At 31.3% G+C, this 20,680-nt stretch overlaps 1 protein-coding gene across 8 annotated transcripts in view; it reads left to right on the top strand.

Annotated features, from left to right (window-relative positions):
• The window catches only part of Myo31DF (Unconventional myosin ID), a 280,960-nt gene extending 263,784 nt beyond the window's left edge, over window positions 1-17,176 (top strand). For all 8 annotated transcript variants that reach the window (XM_075295665.1, XM_075295658.1, XM_075295657.1 and 5 more), the window contains 2 exons: window positions 10,012-10,169; window positions 10,224-17,176. In XM_075295665.1, the coding sequence (XP_075151780.1) occupies window positions 10,012-10,169; window positions 10,224-10,392 (327 nt within the window). In that variant the 3' untranslated portion in view covers window positions 10,393-17,176. The remainder of the gene's footprint in view (window positions 1-10,011; window positions 10,170-10,223) is intronic.
• The last annotated feature ends 3,504 nt before the right edge of the window (window positions 17,177-20,680 follow it).

Genomic DNA, 20,680 nt, shown 5'->3' with positions numbered 1-20,680 from the left:
ATGCTATTGATTTTCGGATATTTTATGAGTCTCGAAAAACTTGCAAATTATTATCCAAATCGGTTCAGATTTAGATATAGCTCCCATATATATCTTTCGCCCGATTTAGACTCATATGGCAACAGAGAACAAAGATAGATTTTCGTGAAATTTTGCACAGAGAGTAGAGTTGGCATTCTACCAATGCTTGGTAAATTTGATTGAAATCGGTTCATATTTAGATATAGCTCCCATATATATCTTTCGTCCGATTTGCACTTATATGACCTCAAAAGCCAGAGTTTTGCCCTGACTTGCTACAAATTTTGCACAAGGAGTACGTTTAATAGTATCGGTAAGTGTGCCAAATTTGGTTGAAATCGATTTAGATTTAGATATAGCTCCCATATATATCTTTCGCCCGATTTACACTCATATGACCACGGGGGCCAAAGTTATACTCCCATTTACGTAAAATTTTGCAGAGATTGCAGAATTATTATTCTAACTATGCATGTAAAATTTAGCCAAAATCGGTTCAGATTATATATAGCTCCCATATATATGTTACGTACACCAGAGTTAGGGAAATATGGAAGACTTTTCCATATTTAAGACCCATTTTCAATGGGATTTTCCTCCAATTGACTGGATAGTTTCCACGGAGAATATATTTAATATGATATTTAAGTGTGTCAAGTTTAATCTTATTTGATTCAGATTTAGATAAAGCCTCCATATATTCGTTTTTCCGGTTTATACAAATATGGCCAAAATTCCCTGACTTTATACAAAATTCTGTGATGATTTCCCCATATCTTAGTCATATCCTATACACTGTAATGCCAGAATTTCCACAGAACGGTTGAGTTTTAAAAAAGGCTACAAATCGCCCGACTTGACCAAATAATATATCACAACCCACACCTGACCACATATCTTGGCGAGATCTAACCAATATCCTTGTAAAATCGCCACTGATGAGTAGCAAAAATTGTAAATATTACTAAAATTGTCCTATATCTCGAATACATATGTATCGCCTGTAAATGATAAATGCTCTTTTGTACAATTGCATTAAAATTTCTCTCGCTTCATATGTCCCATATTTATACCCTGCGCCACACTGTGGAACAGGGTATTATAAGTTAATGCATATGTTTGCAACACCCAGAAGGAGACGAGATAGACACATGGTGTCTTTGGCAAAAATGCTCAGGGTGGGCTCCTGAGTCGATATAGCCATGTCCGTCTGTCCGTGAACACATTTTTGTAATCAAAGTCTAGGTCGCAGTTTTAGTCCAATCGACTTCAAATTTGGCAAAAGTATGTGTTTTGGCTCAGAATAGAACCCTATTGATTTTGGAAGAAATCGGTTCAGATTTAGATATAGCTCCCATATATATTTTGCCCGATATGGCCATATATATGTTTTTCTGATTTCGACAAAAATGGTCAAAATACCAACATTTTCCTTGTAAAATCGCCACTGCTTAGTCGAAAGTTGTAAAAATGACTCTAATTTTCCTAAACTTCTAATACATATACATCGAGCGATAAATCATAAATAAACTTTTGCGAAGTTTCCTTAAAATTGCTTCAGATTTAAATGTTTCCCATATTTTTTTTAATAAAATTGTGGAACACCCTAGTGCATTAGCCAACTTAAATTTTGAGTCTATAGATTTTGTAAAAGTCTATCAAATTCTGTCCAGATCGAGTGATATTTAAATGTATGTATTTGGGACAAACCTTTATATATAGCCCCCAACACATTTCACGGATGTGATATGGTATCGAAAATTTAGATCTACAAAGTGGTAATATAGTCGGCCCCGCCCGACTTTAGACTTTCCTTACTTGTTTTTTTATTCATCATAGGTAATTTTTTCACATATCTTGCTGAAAAAAAAATGGAAGCAAAAATGAAAATTGTTAAAAATTAACACCATGTAATGAAATATAATTTTTTAATTCTTTATTTTAGCTTTTAACTTACCATACACTGGTAGAAAAAGTTTTGTTATATTAATGAAATGTGTCATTAAAATTGAGCCAATGAAACAAATTCATTAAAATAACGAAATTGTTCGTTATTATAACGAATTTTCTGCTAGTCAACGAAACTTTTCGTACTATTAATGAACATTTTCATTGTCTTAATGAAAATGTTTCGTTGTATCAATGAACAATTTTCGGTGGCTCAATTTTAATGAAATTTTCTTTGTGTGTATTTGGGTGCATTTTATCAAATGGTGTAAGGAATTCAACTTTTCTTTGGAAAACGTATCTCATAAAATTTGTACCTGAAACAATTAGCGAAGTAATGAAGTATTCTATATAAACTCATAAAACTGTGTTGTTATCGATGTGAAGGATATAATAAAATAAATATTCTAGTTGAAAGAAAGCCAAAGTTTTAATATAAAACTTACCAGTTCTCTATTAAATTCTACGCTGAGGGGAAATATAAAAAGTTGTCCAAATTTATTTGGGTTACTCTGAAATTAAATTTTTATTTTTTACATTAAATAAAATTATTAAATAGGTTTCCAAAAAATCTAATAAAAAAAATAATAATATGCATAAAAAAAGAAATATTCCTAGACAGTCACATTCGTCAAAATGACGACACGTAATTTCATTTTCCATTTAAAATGCATTTTAGTCTATCGGGAAATGGTAAATTTAAGTTATACTAATTTGACCGATTTATGATTTTTTTTATACTAATTAAAACCAAATTGAATAAGAAAATAAATTCAAGTTTGGTTCACAATGAAAATTATAGCGTCTTGAAATGAGCCATAGTCAAAATGACGAAGGATGACGTTAATGTACAAAAAATAAGGATGACTACCCAGGGTTAAAAGAATCCTTACCAATTCACTATTAAATTACAAGCAGAGGAGTACTAAAATTGTTTCCAAATTTTTAAGGGGTTATATTTGTTTTCTACATTAAAAATATTACATTGGTTTCCAAAAAAATTGATTTAAGAAATACTAAAATAAGGTATTAAAAACCTGTAATTTTGATGATAAAAACGTAAATATTCTAGTTGAAAGAAAGCCAATTTTTAAAAGAGAACTTACCAATTCTCTATTTTTTAAATTTGTTCGAATCCATCTGGAGTTACTCTGAATTTAAATATTGCTTTTACAACAAAGGAAAACATTAAACTGGTTTCGAAAAAAAATAGTTAACAAATAATAATATACATAAAAAATATTCTTTTTAAAAGAAAGTAATATTAAAAAAATACTTACCAATTTATGACTAAAGTATGCGCTGAGATATAACAAGAATTTTCCAAATTCATTGAATTGAATATTAATTTTTTACATTGAATAATAAAAATGTCAATACACTTTCAATTTCAACATATTTTCCTAAATATTCTTAATAGCTTATTTCTAAACTACCGATAAAATATTAATAACTTTCATTTAAAAGGTTTAATAAACAAACGCCAATATATGTCTCAAAAATCCAAAATATTCCATGCCTTTATAACAGGTTGGTTGATAAGTCCCCGTTCTAACAAAGAAAAACACATTTTTTTTGTCAAAATTCGCTTTTATTATTCAACAGTTCCCTTCAAGAGCGATACAACGATTATAACGACCTTCCAATTTTTTGATACCATTTTGGTAGTACTCCTTCGGTTTTGCATCAAAATATGCCTCAGTTTCGGCGATCACCTCTTCATTGCAGCCAAATTTTTTCCCTGTGACCATCCTTTTGAGGTCTGAGAACAAAAAAAAGTCGCTGGGGGCCAGATCTGGAGAATACGGTGGGTGGGAAACCAATTCGAATCCCAATTCATGAATTGTTGCCATCGTTCTCAATGACTTGTGGCACGGTGCGTTATCTTGGTGGAACAACACTTTTTTCTTCTTCATATGGGGCCGTTTTGCCGCGATTTCGACCTTCAAACGCTCCAATAACGCCATATAATAGTCACTGTTGATGGGTTTTCCCTTCTCAAGATAATCAATAAAAATTATTCCATGCGCATCCCAAAAAAACAGAGGCCATTACTTTGCCAGCGGACACGCACACTCACGCACGATATTTTTTGGTAGGACTCACGCACACTCACGAAAAGAAAATTTGCACTCACGCTCGAAAACGTCGTGACTCACGAAAAATATCGTGACTCACGAATAATTTTATGATTAATTTACTTTACCGAAGTGTCTGAAAACATGAGCATTATTAAAATCGAGAGTGTTATTAAACTCTTAACATCCCAGGTGTCACTAAAATTGTAATTGAATTTAACTCTTATGCGTTTTATGTTGGTGAGCAGGAATATTTTCGTGAGTGTAATTCGTTACTCACGCACACTCACGAAGATATTATTTTCGTGACTCACGCTCACGCATGACATTTTGGTTTGTTAATCACGCTCACGCACACTCACGCTGTTGTCATGAGCGTGACTCACAACTCATGTACGAGTCACGAAAATTTTCGTGAGTCACGACAATTTCGTGTCACGTGCACACCAGTTTATGAACGATGAAACGTTTAACTTAAAATTTGCAAAAACTTCATGAAATGTTATCTACCATTTTTGACGAAAATGTCCATAAGTTTAATTACATGTGAACTAAAAATATTTCATTGGGTAATTTTCTACCAACAATTATTAACTTTAGGAATTGTCAGTAAGAAATTGCTATCCACTTTCAAGTGCATTTTTCGTAAAAAAATATTTTCTCATACAAAAAAATCTTATAGCAAATTTCACTTATTATTTAGAAAGTAATTTACATTTCACAAGTAGTTTTATAGCATGGCATCGTTTGCCACTAGTTAAGAGTTTTTTAAAGGAAATTTCCATCGTATTTTGTAGGACATGAACTAAACGATTGCTACTTAGAATTTATACAATTTCCTTTTGAGTAGTTAATTTTCGTTGAAGATACGAGAAAGTAACTACAATTCTGGAAATTCTTGTAATAAATTATTGTAAAAATCTTCTTAAATTTACGAGACACTTTTTTTCTGTGTGGGCAAAAAATGTCATCATTGATTCGGGATCGAGATGGTTTTATTTCAGGGTCACTCAAGCTATTCGGTCCATTGTACCTCCTTAACTAAATTTACTGTCCTGTGTGCTCAATTATTTCCAATGTATCAGCCCAATAAATGCCCTTCTCAGGATCAACCATCTTCGCCAGCATAGGACCCAAAATTCCTCTTCACACGTTCCACCACTGCATTTGCCTGTGGAGAACCCGTTGCTCCCTGAACATGCCGAATACCCATCTTATCTAGATACTCCTTGAACTCAGCCGATGTAAAAGCAGCCCCTCTATCATTGCGGTCGACTATATGCCCTAAAATAATCACACAAGTGACGAATAATCTCCCTTTTGGAAGTCATCCTCGTCGGATACAATCGAAAAAAACTTCGTGCTTGCATCCACTATAACGAAGATGTGACGCATAGAATGAGCCTTGTCAACTGGTCCAAAGTAGTCAATGTGAATAACATCGAAAGGTTGCGTCGTCTTTGGGATATTGTGTAGAAATCCCTCCTCTCGCCCCTCCCTAGATGAATATGCCATACACCTGAGGCAAGACCCGATATGTTCAGTACACTTCCTCCGAATCACTGGGAACCAATAACTGTTCGATATGAGTTCAACAATTTTATCGGTCCCAACGTGTCCCATCTCATCATAGTACCTATGTTATACATGACATTACTCTCCATGATCTCAGGCACAAAAGAGTAACTTTCCTTCCGCCGACTTCCTGTAAAGAACACCATTTCTCATCTCGTACATTGCATGTTGTGCCTTCTCCAGATCATCCTTCAGTGCTTGCAAATTCGAATGCTTGTTCTGACATATTATCAAATTCTCCTCGAATGTATTGCTTTCAATCGCCATGACCACAGATGGCCTACTTAAAGCATCAACATGCTGCATCCGAGTGCCAGATCTATGTTCCATAGTATAATCGTAGTTCTGTAACTCTATACACAATTTTTTAGTTAAATCGCGAAAATCGCTGATTCAATAATTTTTTTTTAATTGAAATGTCTTCAATCACGAAAATGATAGTATCAATCATCCATTTTGATTGAAAACCAACACGATTTTCAATTAAAAATTTGATTGAATTTTGTCACGGAATCAATTAATTTTGTGATTGGATAAATCAGCAGCATGTAAGCTAAATTAGTTTTTCTGAAAGTAAACAGAATAATTCGAATTTAATTTTGTTCAATTAAAAGTTAATTTTGTTAAACATTACCTGCATAGAATATCAAGTTCCAGGTTGCATATTTATAATCTTCTTTTGCAGTTGTACTCGTTTAGCATAAAAAGGTGTATTAAGGAGCTCGGTAATTTAATTTTAGTAACAATTCCTTTGCAAAATTTCCACACATTGAAATCGTCTATTAAAAGTTGAACCAATCAAAACAATGTAATATTTGGTATTATATTGATGATACATTGTAAATTATGGAAATAGAAAAAAATATAAATGGAAAATACATATTTTTATTATTTTCGGATATTTTTCATATTTTTAAATCCAAAAGAAAGAACTTTTTACCATTACATAATTCAGCTCATTAGTTTATATATCAGATATACTGCTCTCTACTTGGGTTCAAACTGAAAAGGGGAAATAAAACAAAAATGCAATTCAATGCCAACCCTACTTCGCAACTTCAAGGTGAATCTTCCAACAAACCCATACCGCTCTTGGTTTTAAGAAAACTAGGAGTGAAAAAAATTATAATTTTAAAAGATCAATACGGTACCCACCTTTTGATTGCAAACATATTCTTATATATTTGATAAAATGATGGAGTTGATGGGATTGATTGGTCAATTTCATAAAATAAAATTGTTCACTAAAAGAAATGAATAAAAAATATATTATTTTATTCAGTTTAATGTAAACCGGCTTCAATGGAAAACTGTATTCACATTTCACAATTTCCTACCTTCAATAAATGTAGATTGTTTTCCATTTTTACAATACCACAAAACATAAACAGGTAATTACAAATGCGTTCTGCCATATATGTTTTTAAACCTTTACCACGTGGCCATTTGTTGTTGCACTTTATTTATTTCAACCCTTTGCTATGATTTGTTGTTGCGTTCAAAATATTTATGCACACATTTCGAACGCAGCAGACAGAATGTCGCCAATCATGTTTTTCAATTTACGCGAAAAAAACACAACCTTTCGTTACGAGTTACTTCCACAAACTGATCCTTCCACCATACGTTGTTGAATACATACCCCTCTCTTGTTCTCTTTGCGCTCTTTCCATCGCTCAAAATTATTCAATTTCAATCTCAAAGGTGATTGGATCAATCACATGTGTAATTGGAAACGGAAAAATTTTCAATCACGTCTTTAATTGAAAATTATTCCCGAATTGATGAACAAATTGATCGAATCAATTAATATTTTAATTGGAAACGTAACAAATATCAATAATTTTTTTAATTGGTTTTTATTCGGATTTGATTAAATAATTACTTGAATCAATTAAAATATTAATTGAATCCGTTGCCAAATTCAATCAAGTATTTAGTTGAAAAAATTTCGGTGATAATTTTTTGTGTGTATATATTGCGCCCCCAAAATCTTATTTAGTTTTATTTGAAATAAAAGAAAATATGCGTTTCTTATAAAAAAATCGTCAATATTATATTTTTCTGAATTATGCTGTAGACTAAAGAATTTGGTTTTTGCTACTTGTGTGTTTTGTTCTAACATAACTTAGACATACAATTATGATCAATAACAACTAAAGGGTTAAAAAATATAAATCATTATCTTCCTTGCCATATAAATCATTATCTTCCTTACCATATTAACGATGTCAGCATGTTCCTTCTAATATGTAGATGGGCCTAGATTTCCACTAAATCAGCAACCTGTAAGCTAAATTAGTTTTCTGAAAGTAACACAGCAAAAAGCTTAGTTCACCGAATACTTTCAATTAGCGATGAGGAATTTCATGAAAAAAAAAACATCAAAATAATCACAAGAATCTTATCAACAAACTCATTCCCGAAGAAACTAATTGAAACTAATCAAAGACCAAAATAACGTAACAGCTGAAAAAGTTTTTTATAGTGTACGGTACGTACCTCGACTAACCGACAAAAAACATTTGAAACCAATAATACAAACTAAAAACATATGTTTTGCTTATAATCCCAACTTCACACTCAATTGCATCTTCTCGAAAGTAAAAACCCCAATTGACAAACAACAACAAATCAATGATGTTTACGAAATTCCATGCAGAGGCAACAATAATGAACCATGCGATCTCCTATACATAGGAACAACGAAACGAAATTTACATACAAGAGTAACTGAACATCGAATGGACATAGAAAAGAAAAAAGAGAGTACATCATTATCGCAACACGAATTGCGCCATGGACACACAGCTGGTTTTGAAAACGTACACATACTAGAGAGGGAAAATAAAGAGAGAAAGAGACTAACCTTAGAAAGTTTACAAATCCAACAAAAGATTGACAGAACAATGAATGTTAAAGAGGACACTGACAATTTAAGCCTTAGTTACAGAGTTGCAATATCTTAATTCACTGTGATACTAAATTTAAGCTGTGTTTTGTTTTCATTTCTATTTTAATTTTATATTCAGATTGTCCGTTCAAAATTTATGTTTGAAAACTGTGATATAATATAATATTTAAATGTAAATTTTGAGAAAATAATTTTGTAAGTTGAAATGTTTCAATTAATTTCAAATAATTCAAATAATTTTATTATTTGTCAAATAGACGAAATCCCCTGGAAGAAGTCAACAAGTATTGACGAAACGTTGGGATAAAAATGTAAAAAGGTTTTCTTCTTTACATCAATGAATTTAGGTCCATTTAGCTAAATAAAACATAAAAGGAACAGAAAATATTGAACAAGCAAACAATTAAACATAAATCGAATTTAATTTTGTTCAATTAAAAGTTAATTTTGTTAAACATTACCTGCATAGAATATCAAGTTAAATTCTTAGTTCCAGGTTCCAGATTTATAATCTTCTTTTGCAGTTGTAGTCTTTTAGCATAAAAAGGTGTATTAAGGAGCTCGGTAATTTAATTTTAGTAGCAATTCCTTTCCAAAATTTCCACACGATTTCAATCGTCTATTAAAATTTGAACCAATCAAAAACAAAAATAATGGCAAAGCAATGTAATATTTGGTATTATATTGATGCTATTTTGCAAATTCTAGAAATAGAAATTGAAAACATTTCTGTGATAATTTGTTGTGTGTAGGCCCAGAGTACGGTAGCATTCGCGCAACTGCTCTGCCGTGTATAACTTCTCATTTATAGCTAAGTCCTCAATTTTTGGTAAACACAGAAAAGAAAAAAATCTGTATTTTGTTTCAAATTATATGTTAGTCAGGAAATTTGAGGTCTATCCCACTTCTGAGAATTGTGGTATAGTAAAGCTCAACGCTCCATTTATTACTGACTTTATAAAAATGTATGGGAGTGAATTCAGTGCATTTACAAAAGTGTACAGGAAAAATAAAAATACATAACAACAAAGCTTAGGACTACCTTACGACTATATACATTTATATAAGTACACGTATAAAAAAAATGAGAGAAATAAATAACATTGAAAAATAAGATTATCTTGTGTTAGAGAGAAATACGAAATGTATAAAAATGAATATGAAAATATTTATACACATATTTATAGAGCCTAGTATACATATTGCTACACTTCTTATATACAGATATTTCCAGTTTTTACCATTGATCCCACCCAATTACACTCTTCTCTGGAATCATCGCCATTGTAATATCTGGAGATGAGAATACCACTTTGGGAGGCATCGATAACTTTTTCGTCAAATGCGTTCTATACAACCAATCTTGCAAGAAGCGCAATGACGTCGAGTTCTGAAAATACAAAACAAGATCAATAAATTACTTTTTAAACCTCTCATTTATTTAAAACAACTAATAAATAAAATATTTAATTGCAGCTAACATCTATAAGCGTAAGCACCGGGAGAGATCAACTGGTTGTATTCCACTCTCCTCAAAATAACGATTTGGTATTCGCTTTGCAAGGCGAACACGGTCCCCTCAAAGATGACCGCATTGGAGAAGTAATAGGCAATGTTTGCAAAAAATACTTCGAGTAAGTAAATTTCAATATTGAGTTCTTCATCCTTCGTAATGTTATTTGTTTTAGCATATGTAATCGTGAGCTCAGAGTGGACGTGACCCCTAATATCATTTGTCGTTTGGGTGGCAAATCACGCACAATTATGATTGAAGCTGCTTCTGGTGTAGAAAACCCCAATTTTCGACATGCTGCTGGTAATATCATTTTTGAAGTACCACCTCATTACTGTGTATAACAACACATGGGGCTGCCAAAAAAAGCTGGACTTAATTTTTTGCATTCTTGGATTGCTGCGACTACAATTTTTATGACATTTTTTACAAATATGATTGTATTTATCTTTAAATTATTTCTACAAAGTGAATAAGTGAACATACATATCTAACCATTATGTGCTTAAGAATGCGTCGTATATAATGCATTTTAATAATAATTGTTAATACTGTTACAACGTATACCCATGTAAAAATTTACAGATCTGGCTAGATATTGTTGGGAAATAAATCGGCAGATCACACGTTTGGCCCACATCTAATCATATATAACCTATAAAATTAGATTTTATTATATTTAACTGTAAATCGTATGTTTCTATGTAAACTTGGACAATAAGAAATCATATGATTATATGGTTTTATAATAACAAAACAGTCGAACTTCCCTATAATGAATCTTACTGTATCTTACCGGGACCCGAAAATTGCTTTATTATATTAAAACTTCATTCCTCAGAAACTATTACTTTTATACACTTTTTTATTTAAGATAGTAAGCTATACTAATTTTGGTTACGCTTTTATGTTTTTTCATCAACAAAACCTTCAAATATCAAATAACAAACTAATTGTAAATATTTAAATATTTTTTAATTTGTACTTCAACCACGTACAATAATGAGCCATGAGCATTTCTTCATCTACAAGCAGGTTCAAAGTATTTTCCGTTTAGTGCATATTTCACATTTTTAAAATGTTGCTTTAGTTTTTAAAATATTTTATGACGTGATAGGACGAATTCCAAACTGCTCAACTTTAGTAATAACCAATAATCATTAGCGATTCTAGAAATTTTATTTTTTATTTATTTTTCAAGAGAAATGCTATTGAAATGTGTCATTATCTTCAGTGAACGTTTGGTAACAGTAGGGATTATAATCAGAATATAAAAATAAAAACCAATTTTAGACTTTTCGACATTGTCAATAGTTCATTTTTCTTAAATTTGGAAAATTCGACTTTTCGAACTGCGATTACAACTTGATAATTTCAAATATTATATTCTCGTACGTGAGATATCATTATATGGAGTTTGATACTATTAGATATGATTAGATCTCAAAATTGTTCACGGGTATATATACACATACATCCAACCTATCGCATGTTGGAAATAAACTGTAATTGTGATGAAAATAAAACAACGGTGTTAAGGCAATGTTGTTATGTTATTTTTAAAGATTTTACAATATAAGGAAACTAACTACAAAAAATTCTTGTTAATGTATAAAATTTATATAAAAAATAGTTTTACTATGTTCAAGCATTTGCAATTTATACTAAGTGTCTCGTTTTTTAATACATGAGACACTTAGTATAAATTACTCTATCATTTCATATTTTTGTTACTTTTAACGAAAAACTTCTGTGCATTTTATTGGCATTGACTGGATTAAATGGGCAATTAAACCTTTAGATGTTATTCTTTAGGATATTTTTCAGGTTCACAAAGAGATCCAAAGACTTTTTAAATATTTTATTACAAATTTTTCGTTTTTTGGATGTTGGATCTTCGTACTCAACATCTTCCATCCGATCCATGAAATAGAAATAGAACACATTTTCACTGCTACTCAGGCTAATTAAGGTATTTTTCTTTGCAAATTGAAGGAGCGCGAGCTAAGCTTTTTTTAACATATACAAAATAACACATATTGATAAAACTGGAAGATGGAATCTGCTTTTCCAAACTGTCTATAAACTTTAGAAAGGAACAAATATTATTAAAAACAACCCGAAATACCATTTTCTTATTATTATAACGAGTAGTAGTGAGCAGTCAAAAGCAATCAAAATTTACAATTTAAAGTTTATAAACACACCCTCAAAAAAATCGCTTCTGTAACATATACTCCCAAACACATGTTGCTTCAAGCATATTAATTTTTGGGTATTGCCCAAACATTTATATATTTGATTTGTTCCAATATATAATATGTTTGAAAGCATATTGGTCTAAACAATATAATATGTTTAGGTAGCCTAAGTTCCAAACATTATGTATTTTTCCATCCAAATTCAATAATGTTGTCTTCCAAAAAACTATATGTTATTATGTGAACATATAATATGTTTGGAAACATTTTGAACCCAAAAATATTATATGCGTAGAAAAATTTTCTCCCAAAGAAGATTGTGCTCAAATTTTTTTCTGCCTAATTGTATATTCCCTCACATTTTTCTCACTTCCATGAGTTTTTTAGTTCTTAGCACCTTTTTCTGTAATACAAACATTGTAGAAGAAATTATTAAATTTTATAATTTTTTTTTTAAATTTTACCTTTTGCCGGACGGGGATTCGAACAGCAGACACACTAACCACTGGGCTACGTAGCTGTTATGGTCATCAAGAGATAATTATCGTTATAAGTCATATTTATATAGCATAGCTTGCGGCGCCATCGAATCCTAAAGTTAACGATAACCATTCAAAAGCACATTATATTTAAATTCGAAACAATAATTTTACAACCAACACATACATTTATTTAGGTGTGAACAATTGTTTGCTTTCTTTAATAATTTATGCCCTGTTCCTGTATATCGAACGAAAACCAGTTCGAAAGAAAGGCAGTCACTCGAATGCGAATAAAATTGGGTTTTTCTATTTTTGAAAGTTCGATTCGTTTGTATAAGAATATATTGATTATTAAAAATGAGTATTTTGAAATTTTTGGCCTGAGAATTCATTCAAATGTTAACAATGCTTTTACTTTTTTCTTGAAACTTAATGTATATGTTCGTTTATTACTCGATAACAAAATATGAAGTGACTTGCCTTTCGAAATAAAAGAACAAAAATCAATTTTCTTTCGTTTGGAATACGAAAGAAAGCTTTCGTTCGATATACAGGAACAGGCCATTATTCTAAAGAAAATAAACTTATTCAATTGTTGCTTTGGATCATTCCCCACCAAGTTATAATACAATTTGCCTAAAAAAGTTATAATGTTATTCTGGTTTTACCGATGCGAGTTTTGCCGTTAATATGAGAAATAATTTTAGTGGCAAAACTCAAACTCAATGTCCGCTTTTATTTTCGAAAGTACCCGTCAACTCCTCTTGGACTACTTATTAATAAAGAGGAACTAAACTTTGTTTTTATAGATCTTACTGTTTAATTTTTCACTATTTCCCAATGTTTTCATTTTACTGTAACAACTCTAAAAAGAGTACACTGAAAAAAATATTGTCGTGTTGCCAAAGATTTCATGTCCTTAAAATAAGAATACAAATTTTGCTTAGTTTAGACGACGCATTTCTCTAATATAAAGTTTTTTCCATGTTCAAAAGTCGATAAACTTTTCAATGAAGTCGTGTTGTCCTTATAATTAAGTGATTTGACTTGAAAATGGGTATCATAACATGAAAGAAAAAATTTTGAACTAAGGTCAACTTGACTTTAATAATTCAGAAAAAAACTTTAAAACTAATGAAATTGTCTTTAAATTTGTTGCATTTTTGCATCTTGACTACAAAGCAAAAATCGTTAAAATTAGGACATGTTTTTCAACACTTTATTTTAAAGACGTTTTTACTTGAAACATAGCACAATTTCTACTGTCTTGTTTTTAACGGACTTTTTATAGCATATGAAAAAAGCTGAAAAAGCGAAAAAATAAAATTTGCTTCATAGAGTCAAATACACAAAACCCACATTTAAAAGAGAATTGTGTCTTAAAAGTATCCTTACTTGAATTCTCGGCTTCATTGGCTCGGAATCAATACCAAAATTTTTAAAATAGAGACACAATCTTTGGAACCGGGCATGCTATTTTTCAGTGTATAGTGCCCTTTCGTTAGTATTTATGAAGATCCCTTTAATTACCTTTGTTTGAATATTTTGACTTACTCGTCCTACACTCAAAAAAAGTGAACTCTCTATTTCACTAAAGCCAATTTAACTTTATTTTAGTTCATAGAAATATTATGTTTGGAGAAAGTTTTCTTTACTCTAATACTTTTTTGTGTACGTTAGTTAAATTAACTAAACCCGAGGACAAAAATATACTCAAATGAAGCATAAAAATTAACTAAATTTGTGTCTTCCACAAAATAGTTCAGAATTTCTTTAAATTTGTAAATTTTACCAAAAATGCGTCCATCGTGAACTTCGTATGTCACTAAAGACATTCTTGCAATTTTGAACTCCAAGTTTTTTCTTCAAACTACAAAATTTTCTTTAACATGTGAAAAAAACTTAGTTATGTCTAATAAATTTTTTGTATTTGTCGAAAAATATTTACTTATTTTTATGACATCGGCGTGATGCCAACGTTTGTAATACTGTTTAGTTAAAATTTTCTACAAATATTCAAAATTTTCTAAAATTAACCGAAAGTTTTCTTCCTGGTGGGTTCACTGTTTTTTCAGTGTACGTTCCGATTTGTTTTGACGAAACAAAAAAAGTTCCCGTAATGCGAAAATGATAAACAAAACTCATGCTTTTTTTGTAATGTCTTTTCTTTTGCTTCCGAATGAATTTTCTCTCCGCATACTGATGTTAATCTTTTTACTTAAGCATATACAATTTTTGGCGGTCTTATATCACAACATATATATGTTTACTCCAAATTTGTAAATTTATACTTGTTTATATTCACACATAGTATTTTTCCAATCTTTAATGGAATTTTCTTTGTGTATATATATTTTTAAGGCGCCAATTGGTTACTTTCATTATTTTACTTCCAGCATACACTTTATGTCTCTCTTTCTAAACACATATATGTTTATAGTCTATTTCTAAATTAATATATGTTTGCATCCAAGCATATTATATTTACAAACATTTTATGTCCCAAACATAATATGTTCTAACATATTAACATATATGTCCCAAACATATTATGCTAGTTTATGAACATTATATGCTTGCACTTAAAAATATTGTGTTTAAAAATTTGAGTTCCAAACATATAATTTTTACACCCAAACATATGAAAAAGTCTTTTTCGTCCGTGCGGTTTGGAAAAGCAGATTCCATCTTCCAGTTTTTTATCGTGTTATAAAATGTGTTATTTTGTATATGTAGGTCTCGTTTCAAGTCTTTAGCGATATTTTTACCATTAGATCCACTGTTGAAATCGTGCAAGGCTTTTTGAATAAACTCGGCACCTTCTATAAAAATAGGTTTGAGTTTGGTTAGTTTGAGTCACTACTACAATCGATCCTATAAAGTGGTAAATGAAAGCTTTTATAAGAAATCAGTTACATTTTCACTGTTTAAACAATTTCCTTGATTTTCCAAAACCTCAATTAATATTTTCCCAGAAATCAAGAATATTGCTTCCTATCCGCCAACTTGCTTACCACCAGAGTATACGTAGTGAGGGGAGCCACCGTGGTGCAATGGTTAGCATGCTCGCCTTGCATACACAAGATCGTGGGTTCGACTCCTGCTTCGACCGAACACCAAAAAGTTTTTCAGCGGTGTATTTTCCACCTCAGTAATGCTGGTGACATTCCTGAGTTTCAAAGCTTCTCTAAGTGGTTTCACTGCAAAGTGGAACGCCGTTCGGATTCGGCTATAAAAAGGAGGTCCTTTGTCATTGTCATGGAATCTGGCAGCACTCAGTGATAAGAGAGAAGTTCACCACTGTGGTATCACAATGGACTGAATAGTCTATGTGAGCCTGATACATCGGGCTGCCACCTAACTTAACCTATACGTATTGTGTACTTATTTTTTAGTAACGAGTTCTCAAAAATATAGTCAGTAACGAGTACCTGTAATCAAATAATCGTTAATTTCCCAATACTACTATTTATAACTCGCACAGTATATGGTCGTTAATAAGATCATCGAATATTTTCGTTTTAATGTTTATATCATTATACATATTGTAAAAAAATAATGTCATTGGAAAAAAACAATACAGGGTGTTATGTACCTGCAAATGTTTTATACAGTTCGCATCACATGATTGTTTACCATTCGGGAAATATCAATATTTTATAACAGCCCATTAATTTACCCAATAAGAATTTGGAAACATATATAAAGACTATTCTTTAAGTGGAACGTACACTATAAAATTCTTAGTATGGGAGATTCAGCCAGATAAATTTAGTTGCAAATGATTTGAACAACACTGTATATTTATTTTAAAAATGTTTTATATATAATTATATTTGTAGTAACTTTGATTGTTAATTTGTTGTCGAAGCAGGAAATTTAATGCAAACGAAAGTATTATATGTGTACTAATTTACTACCACTAAATAAAACATTTTCCAAGAATACCGACTATAAGAATGTGAAGTTATGTCTATTAATATATAACGGTGCCATCCACATTTTTGTGCGCTTTTACAAGCATGTGTTAAGGTAAGTACTATGTTCGCTTTTCGCGTTGAAATTTTCGTGGTTACTTTATTAAAACAGTTCAATATAAAGCAGAGAAATTAAATCAATTGATGCGTAGTTTCTTGTTCCTCTAGATTTCGGCAAGACTTTACTGGAATAAGTTTGTTTTCATTTATAATTTTGGTTATTTAAGGAAAAGTAATCGCAAAAATAAAGTGGTTTTCAACTCGAAAACCGAACATAGTGCCTACCCTTAGTCTGAATAATCTTAAACTAACTACTTTATTTCATCATTTTGGTACATTGACAATTTACTTCGTCGTGTGATATGTATTTATCTGTTTTTACTTTATCACTATTCTGATTGACACATCTATGGATAAGTTAATATCAAAATTATAACTCTAATAAAGTGATTTGAAATTTTTAAGTAATATGTAAGTTTTTCTTTTAAGGTGGGTGCTAAGTTCAAGTTTAGCCTCTAAACTCAAAAATAAATAGCCCAAAGCAATTGTATTTGTTCCATAACTGAATTGGTTGTGAAGGAAAACATGTGATGATGCGCGAAAATGAATAATCATGACATCCAAATTGTTCGCCGATTGCGAAAAATATGCAAAATATAAAGAAAAATAAAAACACGATAGTTTAGTTTTTTTCAATATATAACAAAAGCAGGAGGCTTTATTGAAGGTTTTTTAGTAAAAATAATGGTAAACAATATTACATATAATTTCCAACGATATGGATAAATTTGCAACCGCACCAATTGGCTCATCGATAACAAGTAATCAGTGACAAGAGAGATGCTCTCAACCAAGATGGCGGAAGGCGGGGGCTTTTGACAAGATAAATTAATATTGAATTTGCAACCGCACCAATTGGCTTATCGATAACAAGAAATCAGTGACAAGAGAGATGCTCTCAACCAAGATGGCGGAAGGCGGGCCTTTTGACAAGATAGATTAATATTCGAATTATGACATTTCTACTCTGGCAGGGATGTACCAAAAAAGTAGTTTACAAATTCTAACGAACACTATTAAGCCCAATTAATCTTTTATTTATTTTTATTTATTTATTTCAATCTATTGGGCCAAGCCCTTACAGATCTATGGCGTATATATACTTAAATCTAAAATAGCATTTTCAAAGAGTTTTTTCTTAAAGAGGAATCGGCTCATAGAAAAGTCCAATTGATTGCAAACTCTGTTACTTAGTGACAAACATCGAGTTAGAACTTCATTCAAACCGTAATTATATCTGTGGATTTGTTCATTAAACATACAATGACTTCTCAGTTGTCTGGACGGAACGTAAAATGGAATTTTTTGCAACAGTTCGGGTGAATCTATTTTACTATCAATGATATCTTTAATGAACATGATATTACGACCAAGTCTACGTTGTTCGAGGCTGTTTATGCCGAGCATCATACAATGGACATCATAAGTAGACATGTTATCATACTCATATAAACTCCAAATTTGGAAAATCTCTTTTGGATTCGTTCAATACGAGCCCTATGAATTTTATAACATGGGTCCCACATAGTATCACAATATTCCAATTGTGATCTAACAAAAGTAAAATATAAAACTTTAAGTGTGAATGGGTCGTTAAAATCTTTGGCGTTTCTTTTTAAAAATCCTAATTGACAATTAGCTTTGCTTATTATGTAATCAAGTTGGGGAATAAATGAAAGTCTTGAGTCTACGTATACTCCAAGATCCTTCATGATCATTTCCCTCCCAAACACATTGTGGAAATACTTGTAATCATTTAAAATGGGATATTTTTTATGTAAAATGGTCAAAATTTTACACTTACAGAAATTTAACTCCATATTGTTCTGTGCACACCAACGGAGAAGTCGATTAATGTCATTTTGAAATAGGATGCAATCATTTAGATTTCGAGCCATTGAATATAGCTTTAAATCATCAGCGTATAATAATGTGTTACAAAATGAAAAAATAGTTGGAATTTCATTAACAAACAGTAAAAACAAGAGTGGTCCCAGATGGCTACCTTGTGGAACACCTGATTTTACGCTGAAGGGATATGATGTACAATTTTCTATTTTAACAAATAACGTTCGATCATACAAATAAGATTCTAGCCAAAGCAACATATTTGAATGAAATCCTAATACTTTCAGCTTATATAACAATAGTTTGTGATGTAGTTTATCGAAGGCTTTAACAAAGTCTGTGTACAACACATCTACTTGTAACCCATTTTCTACTGAATTTATGCAATAATTGCAGAAAATTGCTAAATTAGTTGTTGTGGACCTGCCACTATAAAAACCATGTTGAAAAGAGCTAATGTAATTTTTAAGTAATGAAAATAACTTGTCGCTAACTAACTTATCTAAAAGTTTAGGTATAGCTGATAGCTTGACTATTGGTCTATAGCTAGTAATGAAGCCTTTTTGTCCCGATTTGTAAACAGGCGAAATGAACGACATTTTCCATTCATGAAGAAAACATCCAGTGGATAATGATTTATTAAAAATTCTCGTAAGAGGAGAGTAAAGAGTAGCTGCACATAGTTTTAAGAATAGAGGCGGGAGATTGTCAAACCCTGCGCTTTTACTGGTATCTAACGAAATCATATAATTAAATACCTCTGTGACATCAAATTCGATAATTCCAATATCAAATAATTCATGAATATCAGAAAAATGTTGTTCATTGTAAGACGTATTTATATTATAAACAGATGGAAAAAATGTGGCGAAAGTATTGCAAATAGCTTTTTCATCATCAATTATCATGCTCATATTCCATACACTTTGGAAGTCCAAAACGTTTTCTTTTTGTGTTAACAAAACCACAAAAGGCTTTGGGGTTAGTTTTATATTGGATTCTGTACTTAAAATGTAACTTTTATATAAAAAGTTGGAAAGAAAATCAAATTCTTTGCTTCCTAGAACAAACAAGGCTTTATCACTAAGTAATTTTGTAAGTTTATACCGTTTATGCGCCTTCGATCTAAGATTTTTTTGGTGCATAAGCCTCTTATTATACCAAGGTAATTTGAAAGAACGTCCTTGTGGTTTGGGAGGTACGTATAAGTAAATAGATTCATTTATTACATGCTTGAATTTATCATATTGTTACGTTTTTATATTTAGGCGTTTTTAATTACCGGACAATTAAAACACAGTTCTTTTAAATAACGACAATCTACAATTTATTTACTATGACTTCACACTTTACAATTCGTTCACACTGAAGTTATTCGTTTGACGCTTTAATTAAGACTGACTCGTTAGCAGCATGCGAGCGCTTTTATATATGACGGTGTGGCAATACGAGAACATTCTGGTAGCACTACAATATTCTGGCAACGCCAGAACATTCTTAGACAATGCTAGAAGGATCTACGACCATTAAGTTGTTCGTCTGGTGGCTGCCAAACACATACACACTCACATAGATATATGCTCGCATTACTACAACAACAATGACAATAGACAATGAGATAAAATGAGAATGCAGAATAACAAAGCAAAGGGGTTGCTATTCTATGAGAGAGTAAGAACTAACATTTCAGTAAGCAAACAAAAGAACATAAAAGAAGTTCAGGAAAATACTAGAAAATGAGTAGATGATTCCAACAAGTGATAGCGAAATTTTATCGTTTGAAATTTAAATAAGCTTAAATCTATAATTATCAAATTCGTAACACTGCCTCCCGCTTAAGCCTGTTCGTCCCGAACAGGCACAGAACCTGTTCCGTAAGGAGCCAATCGTTCCAGATGTACAACTTTCATCTTTGATCTAGGGCTGTCGTCCTTCTGAATCCGGTATACAACATCATTGATCTTCTTGATGACTTTGTATGGGCCTTCCCACTGGGTTTGCAGTTTGGGACACAGTCCTTTCTTTCGTTGCGGGTTAAATAGCAGAACCAATTCTTTTTCTTGG

This window comes from Haematobia irritans, chromosome 2, assembly GCF_050003625.1.
Source record: "Haematobia irritans isolate KBUSLIRL chromosome 2, ASM5000362v1, whole genome shotgun sequence".
In the NCBI taxonomy this organism is placed as follows: domain Eukaryota; kingdom Metazoa; phylum Arthropoda; class Insecta; order Diptera; family Muscidae; genus Haematobia; species Haematobia irritans.
This window is presented reverse-complemented; position numbering and strand designations above follow the sequence as displayed.